At 35.5% G+C, this 10,941-nt stretch overlaps 1 protein-coding gene across 1 annotated transcript in view; it reads right to left on the bottom strand.

The window, feature by feature from the left end:
• Positions 1–1,742: 1,742 nt before the first annotated feature.
• Positions 1,743–10,941, bottom strand: part of LOC107724947 (1,4-alpha-glucan-branching enzyme-like) — a 180,799-nt gene continuing 171,600 nt past the window's right edge. The window contains exon 16 of the mRNA XM_016534042.1: positions 1,743–3,139. Coding sequence (XP_016389528.1) covers positions 3,077–3,139 — 63 coding nt within the window. The 3' untranslated portion in view covers positions 1,743–3,076. The remainder of the gene's footprint in view (positions 3,140–10,941) is intronic.

Below are 10,941 nucleotides of genomic sequence, written 5' to 3'. Positions count from 1 at the left end.
GATGTGGTTGTTGTCTGTTTTCGAGCACTTTAAAGACTTGATCTGTTAATCTCAGTGATAAAGATGTCACTGTCACTGACAAAGCCTTTTTAAACATCTCTTTATACAATCACTGCATTAAGCCGACAAGCACTCAGTGCAAATTTGCCTGAGATCAATGGCTGTGAAAGCACACAGATCCTGAATAACAGGAAAATATCTACCTTAGAAGCATTATGAGTTGCATATACATCTCATAATCAAAGGGATAGTTCTGGTCCTGGCTTCTGATTGGTCAATACAGCGATTCAGTCATGATAAAATCTACGATATAGTAACAATTGCCATGAGATACATTTCATCACATCACTGCATGGCACCTGTGGAGTATTATGTTTGTTCAGCTCAATCTCACAGGAAAATGTTATTAATTTATGAGGTGTGGTGTTTTTGGATAAATTCATAAGATGCGAATTGTACGAAAACATATGAATTTTAGTATGAAAATACACATAACTGTCACTAGAGTGTAAGCAGATTGTATGAATTCATACGAATTAGCCACCAATCTGTCAAAAAGTAAAATAGTTGCACATTTCCATGAGATTGTGTTGGTTTGTTGGATATCAAAACTGTTAAATGAGGGACTATATCTTCTGGTGAAAGGATACATTAATGAATATGTATGAAAAATAACGTTGTCATTAATTAAAGCAGCACGATGTAACTTTTGTCGCTCTTGCGGTTAATAAACAGAACTGCACACATCCCGCGGAAGAACATTCCAACCGGAGCTACTTCTCTAAGTTTATGTCTATGGCGATTCACGCAGGTATGTGTTACTCCGCAGCGGCGACGACCCGACCAGGCTACAATAGTCCAAATATAAGTACTTATTATAAGTGTACCGTAGTGATTCGGAATAAGACAAAAACGCGGTTTGGAAGATGAATTCATGATGTACTCGCTCATTATATACATTTTGCAAATTTTGAACACAGAAAAAGTTACATAGTGCTGCTTTAAATTAGATTTACCTTCTCCACATACATTTAAAAAAAAAAAAATCTTTTTATAAGTACTTATTATAAGTGTACCGCAGTGATTCGGAATAAGACAAAAACGCGGTTTGGAAGATGAAATCATGATGTACTCGCTCATTATAAACATTTAGCAAATTTTGAACACAGAAAAAGTTACATAGTGCTGCTTTAAATTAGATTTACCTTCTCCATATACATAAAAAAAATAAAAAAAAAAATCTTTTAAAATCAGTTAAGACTTTTAAGCTAAACCAACCAGCTTCAAGAGACAAATCCTTTTTAATTCAAAGCAAGAATGAAATAGCTATAACTGAATCACCAGTAATGGTACAATATGAAACTATATTTGACTAGTGTATGGTAAAGTGAGATTGACTCGATTATGACATATGAGTGGTCATTTTTAAGGTTTTTTTCATGGTAACAGCAACCTAAAATGCTAAAGACATTGAGAATAGGATGCAATTTGACTTTAAAAACTCTGTTTAGTTCTAGAAGAGCAAAGAACAAGCAAAGTCTTTCTTTCAGAAGTAGTTTATTTCATTTTATTATGGCTTCCACACACAAACTTTGCACACAAATATTTGTTGACCATCACAAGGACCTTCCAAACTTATGAATCTGACTGTTTTAATGCTTTTTTTTTTTGTTTCAGTTAAATAAAACCTTCTCATTAGCTGCAATATTTTCATAATAACCAAATTAAGCAGTGAACACAAATATTTGTTGACCATCACAAGGACCTTCCAAACTTATGAATCTGACTGTTTTAATGCTTTTTTTTTGTTTCAGTTAAATAAAACCTTCTCATTAGCTGCAATATTTTCATAATAACCAAATAAAGCAGTGGTGATGAATCTTCATTCAAGATGGTTTCTGGAAAGCCGTTTCTCAGTATGACAGATTATGCTACCAAATACTGTATATCTATGTGAGCATCAAATTAAATTGAGGGCAAATTTAGATTTCTTCGAACCACGAAATAAGAAGACAGGAGAAAATGAGCAACAAATGTGTCCAATGATGTCTTGAGGAGAGCAGCTTCAGGATTATAATAATTTGGATATATATTTTCACACACAGACTTTTGGATCTCAGGGATAAGCTGCTGTTGTTGAAGAGAAAGAAGAACATATATTATAAAAGATGTTTAAAAAGTAAAATGCTGGACAGTGAAATAGCACGACTGTCTTTAACTGAAAATGAATTAATATTTAGTATTAGCACAAGTTATATTATCTCAGCTTTAATATTATAAATTAATCAAAATAATTTCTTATTTAGTCAAATTAATATTCATCAAAACCTGGTTATGATTGAAAAGTTTGAAAGGCACTGAAAACCAGCCTGTCAGGAAAATAAAATATATAATTTCGATTCTATGACTTTACGCGGAGTTCATGCATTAAAAATATATAATTCAACTTTGTTGACGAGCTCAGCACTGAACTGACATGTAATCAATACATCGTTCTCAAACGATATTTTTTTTTTTACTTGGACAAATGAATACATGGTGCACATAAATATACAGAAGTTAAATCACTGACACAGAATGTCAAAAAAAAGCTAGTGTCAAATTAAAATAGCAGAAAGATCAAACTTATGTAAAGTAATTATATTTACTTTTCACAATTACAGTATTATAAATACAGTGCTGACTAATATTGCTTATAATACTGACCACAGTCAAAGTGATTATTTACCTCAACATTAATTATTCATTGTTGAATAGCAATTTCAGTAGTAATAAACATGTATTCTTGATCAGGCAAAAAATCTGGCAATGATCTAACCATTTCAAACTAGTCGGGCAGTGGGATATTGGGAAACTAATTCTTGATAATCAATAATGTGTGAACAATGACAGAAAAAAATGACAGAAATGGGGTAACATGGGAATGGGAACATCTTGTACTCAATTCAGTTTGGTGGCGGTTCACGGGAAAATGTGGGCTTTCTAAAGGATGATGGCAAACACGCTGTGAACGGAGGTCGGTTGAGTCACAGAAGTGTGCTGGGTTTCCATCTCGCGGTGAATCGCTGATTGTGTTTCAGTAGCAGTAATCGATTTCCTCGTTGACCAGAACAATAGCGGTTCTGCAGGGAATGTAAACCTGAGAGAGTGGAACAGCCAAAGACAGAATGAGATCAAAGGGACTCAGCATTTGTTTGAGGCAGTGTAGTACATTCTGAAACAATGCATAACACAAAAAAATGTAAATGTCTAAAGTACTGTGGAATGTGAAAAAAAGTTTCATGCGAAAGTTAGACCAGTTATTCTTTTCACATTCATGGCTTCACAGAAATGTGCAGAATGGCTGTAAATTAGGGGGGAAAAAAGGCTAAATATTTAATAAATGTACATGGAGATCCAATGTGCAATTTCTGTGATTGAATTCATTATCATTAATTCAATAAAAAATAAACAATATATTAATAAGAAAAAAAAAATTAAAGCAGAAAGAACAAAATGGGAAAGAGAAAACACTATTCCATGTAAACTTATCCCATTTTTCTTTAATATATAAGGTAGAGTGAGACTTAGAGGACTGTATACATGAAATATATTTTTGACACCAGTTTCCTGTGAATACCACCTTTATACGCATCAACAAAAACGTTTATGAGACTCAATTCAGTTGCCTCATTATTAATATTTTTATTAAAGTGATTTCTAAGCTGTAAATATCTATAGAAATCGTGCTTCTCTAAATTATAGGTATCAATAAGATGTTGGAAGCTTTCTAAACCAATCTTGGATGAAACTGTACAATATGATGTAATTCCATTCCATATCCATTGTTTAAACCGCACATCCATCTGTGCAGGTTTGAAGTCTCTATCATATGTCACCCATCTTAGCAGCCGTGCTTGTCTTTCCAATTTCAGAGTTTTGCATTCTTTGAACCAAGACTTAAACATCTTGACACAGTCATAATGGTCTCCAGTGGTCCTCTCTCTATGATATTGTTTCTTTTTTTTATCCCCTGCATGTTTTTGCTTGCTGGCTGCGCATAACTTCAGTTTAGAGAACATACATTTTAGAAATGATTAATATTATTTGAACTATTTGAATAACAACAACAATTGCTTATCTGCCTTTCTTAAAGAAATAACAACAATACTCGTTTATTCTTTTCAAAAATGTCAATCTTACAATATATCAGACTTCATTTTATTCATTATAAAATCGGGTTGTATCACAGACATTTTTTGACTTTATGTCTCCCAAAATATCCAATTAAACACATGTTCATTATAGAATTGCCACGCTTTGTATAAATTGCATTGTAAATGTATTTTCAAATAAATGAGATCCTGATAAAAAAAAAAAATACAGAAAACATTGTCAGAAAAAAAAAAAGAATGAATAAAATAAATAGACATTCAATTTTAAAGTATACTATTAGTATATTCTTGTAAAGCATATTCCAATAATCTTTGATTTATTTACAACTTTGAAAACCTTTTTTTTTTTTTACATTGTTAGTGGGCCCAACACATGATCTAACCTTTCCAACCCCATCCATTCTATTTCACAGAACCATGTTTCTCCTGCAGCAAACCTCTACAGGAATGAAGGATATGTATGTTCACACTGCAGTTGTGGATCCCTGCCCCATGTCTGCTACTCATCGAGCATCACTCCTCTGTAAGGAAGCTTCCCTCAGGACTCACATCTCTATATCTCCTCCCTCGCCCAATGAGAACACCTCAGAACATGTTTGCTCGCTATGAATTCCTCCGCCGGCGGAGCGCCACGGGAGCCCAGCAACTCGCCGCCGCAACACTGACAACCGACATCGGCGACTAATTAAAGAGACTCGGCGGGGAGAGACAGAACCGCAGTGCACCGCTGGCAAGAGACAGAGCCAGAGTGAATCACCGCACCTGCCTAGACAAAAACTACCGTCGCGCTGTGTGTCAACAACATTTACTTTCCAGAGCTGCGTAAAACAATGGTGACAAATAGCAGATTAACAAAGTACAGCAGAGGTCTCTAATGTCATTATTATGACACGCCACACACATGCTGCTTATTGCAACCAATGCAATATGAAGCTCATTAATAAAATATGATCATTTCAAATTAGATTCTGGCTTTTGAATAGAGATGTGTTTGATCAAACGTTCGGTCGAGAATATGCAATGAGGATCAAAGGTTTGGACTCAAACTTAATTGAGATACAATTGGTATTAATTGCACTTGGATTAAAACTAGGATGCATACTGCTGGGTCAGTGACATGATGCATAACTAAAAATACATTAAAATGCGATTCATACAGCACTTTAATATTCTGTTACATGATTCATTTTGATATTTTTTTGAAGGCATAAAGACACAAATGTTAAGGTGATGCAACGGCCTGATATTATAATGAAGGAAAATAAGCCTAATTAATTAAGTATTTTAAATATGTATTATTTAAATAATGTAGAAGTATTTTAGGCAACACTTCAAAATAAGGTGCCATTTGTTAACATTAGTTAACTACATTAGTTAACAAACTAAAAATGAAAAATACTTCTAGAGCATTTATTGATCTTAGTTAATGTTGATTCCAACATTTACTACCACATTATTAAAATCAGAAGTTGTATCTATTAATGTTATATAATGGACCTGAGCTAACATGAACTAACAATGAACAGTTGTATTTTATTAACTAATGTTACAAAGATTAATAAATACTTTAACAAACGTATTACTCATTGTTATTTAATGCATAGCAAATGGAACCTTATTGTAAAGTGTTACCGTATTAAAAAAAAAGCAAAAACAAATAAAAATGACAAAAGCTGAACTAAAAACGAAAAATATATAATTAAAAGCTATTAATGTTATATAATGGACCTGAGCTAACATGAACTAACAATGAACAGTTGTATTTTATTAACTAATGTTACAAAGATTAATAAATACTTTAACAAACGTATTACTCATTGTTATTTAATGCATAGCAAATGGAACCTTATTGTAAAGTGTTACCGTATTTAAAAAAAAAGCAAAAACAAATAAAAATGACAAAAGCTGAACTAAAAACAAAAAATATATAATTAAAAGCTAAAATATGAATAAGTACTGTAATAGGTACACAAATCATACTAAAATAACACTGGCGTGACTCCACAAAAACTAACTTTTTGTTTATCCGTGCAACATATAGCATCCAAGTGAAAGACATAACACCAACATGTCAGACAAAAAATAAATACATAAAAAACAGAATCACTGAGTTGGAAAAAGGATCACCCCCTTGTGTCAGTATTTTGTTGAACTACCTTTTGCTTTAATTACCTTTAGTCTGTCTCTACGAACTTTGCACATCTAGACTTTGCAATATCTGCTCACTCTTCTTTGCAGAATTGCTCAAGTTCAGTTCAATTTGATGGTGAGTGTTTGTGGACTGCAGTCTTCAGGTCATTCACAGATTTTCAATGGGGTTTAAGTCTGGGCTCTGACTGGGCCATGCCTCTTGGTCGCCTCTCTGACCAGTTTCCTCCAGCCCTTTCATCCAGTTTGGAGCGACCAGTTTCACTGTGTTTCCAGGCACTGAAAAAGCCTTTGAAATCTTTTTGTATCCATCTCCTGACTTGTGCCTGTCCACAAATTTATCCCGAAGATCTTTTGACAGTGCCTTGCCACCCATAGTTGATTGTTTGCTTCAGTTGCACTACCAAGAACTGAAATGCTGTAAATACAGCTGGATAAAACAAAAACTGTGTCCGTCTTCATATCAGGCTGCAAAGCTACAAAATGTGATTATTTTAAAGGGGGTGATTCTTTCCTATACCCACTGTAATTAAACACTCTCTAATCCAACCCATTACATTTCTTAATTAGGGTAATGAAATTAACATTTGACTTCTATTCAGCCAACAGCAAGAAGGCAGAGCTCGCAAAATGGAAGGACCTGCACCAGCACCACTGACAGATGAAGAGGAGAAAGCCACAGATGAATATGAATATAGGATTTCCTACTGACAGACAGTAATCAGCTTCATTTTCGCAAGATGCAGTGATGGGAATATGCGTGTCATCAATGCATCCAACCACATCAGGAAATCCTAAAGGAAATTCTAATTACTAGGTTACTTCCAGAGGTCGCAGCAAGATGTTATCAAGTGAACGTCATTTTTCAGATTAGCCTCATTTTAACCGATTGCTACACCATTGACCTGCAGCCCTGTGAAACTCCTCTTTGATGGGTTTTTGCCAAGGAAACAACACAAAAATTCTCAGAGAGAGCGTGAGAGCGAGGCACACTTTCCTTACAGAAATGGGTTAGATTTGCCTTCCATTCTGAAACGGAAAGTTTCCATCGTTTCATGGTTAACATACTCAAAACATACTTTCTGAAACGTGCCTCTGGTGCTAAATGTGCTAAAACGGCACTACACTGTATTTAAATTGTCATTTTTTTTTCTCCTTTCTATGCAAATTAGGCTAATTATAGATGTGCTTTATTTGTAAAATTCAGCCTGACGCAATTAACAATGCACAGCTGCTTTCCATGAAAAGCAGAGTTAAAGGAAATTTTGATGGGGAATTCTGTGCAAAGCGTAGACGTTTTTCTTGAATCATTTCTTTAGGACACTTTGTGGTTGAGAAACACTGAATCGTTTTTATAGTTAATGTGATGAACTACATTTGCGGTTACTCTGTGAGGCTCTGATGCCTCTTAAATTGATATTTTGTTACATAATGTGATGAGACATTTAAGTGTCAAAACACAATTTGGTGCCACTTTATTCCAAACCGGCTGTAAAATACTCAAAAACCACTTTTTGAAAATGACAACATTTCAAGGCTTGTTGTAAGAGCTGTGGAAAGGCTGGCAGGAGCCATATAGCAGGTGTTTGAAGGCCTTGATGGCACATGTGGTTTATAGTTCTTTGCCGCTTTCTGCTTCAAGGGCGGCAAATCATTAGAACTTCTCTTTGTGATCAGCATGAAAGAGAATTTGGAAAGTGAACGAAAGGTACAGGGCCGCCGTTTGATGCATAAACAAATTGAAGATGTACGAGAAATAGTCTCAAGAGGAATTCTGCCTTGAACAGTATCTTGTGGAATCGTGAATTGCTTCCCTACAGCGGGTTTGTGAGGTCCGGAGTTTCGAGGAAGAATCAGAAGAGCTTTCGGGCACGGCGCTCCAGCGGGTTGACGTTCTGGTGAGCCGGATCATGCGCAAAACAAGCTAGGTTCACGCGCCTCGGGGAGATGTCGGAGCCTTATGATGACCTTCTGAAGACGGGCACATTGTGTAACCTTAAAACAAGAACACTCCAAAACAATCCACTGCCTCTTTCTCCCCCTCAAATCCATATTCATGGGTCTCTGGTGAATGCGCTCACCGACTAAACTCTCACACACACCTGTCTCTTATCTCGTCCCTGCTTTTCAAGTGCTTCTTGACTGAAACAGAGCAAGAAACTTCAGCTGGATACTTATGGAGCGTGGACAAAAAAATTTAAATGATACACTTACACATCCAGCAGAATGTAATTAAATCCATCAATTTGAGATAAAAAGGCAACTAGTAAGCGAATGTTTGGAAGGGTAATGAAATGTGTCTTTTTTTAAAGGGGTCATATGATGCTTTTTTAAAGATCATTATTTTGTGTATTTGGTGTAACAGAATATGTTGACATGCTTTAATGTTCAAAAAACACATTATTTTTCAAATACTGTACATTATTGTAGGTCCTCTATGCCCCGCCTCTCTCAAACGCTTCGTTTTCTACAAAGCCCCCTCCTTTGACAAGCGCAGTCCGCTCTGATTGGCCAGCTGACCCAGTGCACTGTGATTGGCCGAACACCACAAGCACCTGTCGGAAATGTAACGCCCCTTACCATAAACGCGAGCTTCACCTCTCTCACGCGCGAGCGCTCTCTCTCTCTTTCTCACACACACGATGCGCAAAACTCCGCATTTGAACGGTCAATAGCAAATACTTAAACTAATAACTAAACAGTAGCTGATTCAGAAGCGCGCACACGATGCGCAAAACTCCGCATTACCTCCTCTCCTAGGTTCACGAAACGGTCGTCCATAAAATGCATTGCTGTTCTGTTGTAAGTAATCTTAAAGATTCCTAAATGCATCTACTTTCGGAAGGCTAAATAAAGTGCTTTTGCTTTCGCCTAGAAACACACAGCGTCTCTCTGACATGGCTGCTTCAACACTAACTGCGGTTACTGAAACCATGCCTTCTTTCTTTGCGTGCACATTTGCGGCGGGATTATGCAAATATTTCCACATAGTGGGGTAGATATGTGGGGGCGTGTTAGAATGAGCCGTTTTAGGGGGGCGTGGCAGAGTCTTAACTTTGATAAAGAATATCTCTTTGGTTTTGAGACTTTAGTCTTTGCAACTTCAGGGATCTTATCTATGCACAATCAGCTTGTAACACTCCAAAGAGAAAGGAAAACTTGAAATCGCATCATATGACCCCTTTAAATGACTATGAAAAGAATTCAGTGTGAGATGCTGGTAAATGATTGACATGCAGGTGATGCTGAACTCTTAATGATTGTTCATCAAAGTATGAATAGTGGAAACAAAAAAATATATGTGAAATCAATAACTGAGTCACTCAAATATCTGTATTGTATCAAAGCATGTAAATAAACATTAAAATATATTCCTGTATATATTTGCTTTGTATATTAATAATCATTTTGAGCTATTACACAGCACTAAAATGTTCGATTTTAAAAATATATATAAAAAAATGCATGTATATATACTGTGTATATATATATATATATATATATATATAGTTTTTTTTTCCCCAAAAATAAACTTTTCATTTTTTGAAATAAATAATATAATAAATTTTAATATATATGTTCAACCAAAAGTGCTAATCGTATTGGCTGGCCAGTTTTCTTCACAGTGCAATGGAAAAGAGATCAGAACATCTCTATATAAAAATTCTGTTGAATTGACGGCATACAAATGTTTGTCAATCTTAACAGAACGTGAACAACTGTTTAATCAAATTAAAATGTTTATGGTGAATATTCACACCAAACATATATATGCCTTTGCGTGAACAGGCCTTTACTTAACAAAATAAGCCAACAAAGACTGTTCTTAAAGGAATAGTTCATCCAAAAAATAATATTCTGTCATTTAATCACCCTTATTTGACTTTCTTTACTGGTTTGACATACTTTCTTTCATGAAACATAAGAAGAGACATTTATAGCTGGATGTCCAAACTGCTCAATTCCATACAATGAAAATGAATAATGACTGTCATTTTCAAGGCACGCTATCCAAAGAAAAATTACTTTAAGGGGTCATAGGATGCCTATTTTCCACAAGTTGATATGATTCTTTAGGGTCTTAAAGGGGTCATATGATGCGATTTCAAGTTTTCCTTTCTCTTTGGAGTGTTACAAGCTGATTGTACATAGATAAGATCCCTGAAGTTGCAAAGACTGAAGTCTCAAAACCAAAGAGATATTCTTTATCAAAGTTAAGACTCTGCCACGCCCCCTTAAAACGGCTCGTTCTAACACGCCCCCACATATCTACCCCACTATGTGGAAATATTTGCATAATGCCACCCAAATGTTCACGCACAGAAAGAAGGCGTGGTTTCAGTAACCACAGTTAGTGTTGAAGCAGCCATGTCAGGGAGAAGATGTGTGTTTCTAGGCGAAAGCAAAAGCACTTTATTTGGCCTTACGAAAGTAGATGCATTTAGGAATCTTTAAGATTACTTACAACAGAACAGCAATGCATTTTATGGACGACCGTTTCGTGAACCTAGGAGAGGAGGTAATTCTGACTTTGCTATGACAATCTGGCGCTTCTGAATCAGCTACTGTTTAGTTATTAGTTTAAGTATTTGCTATTGACCGTTCAAATGCGGAGTTTTGCGCATCGTGTGAGTGTGTG

This window comes from Sinocyclocheilus rhinocerous, unplaced genomic scaffold (assembly GCF_001515625.1).
Source record: "Sinocyclocheilus rhinocerous isolate Xijiao unplaced genomic scaffold, SAMN03320098_v1.1 scaffold996, whole genome shotgun sequence".
Classification (NCBI taxonomy): Eukaryota; Metazoa; Chordata; class Actinopteri; order Cypriniformes; family Cyprinidae; genus Sinocyclocheilus; species Sinocyclocheilus rhinocerous.
This window is presented reverse-complemented; position numbering and strand designations above follow the sequence as displayed.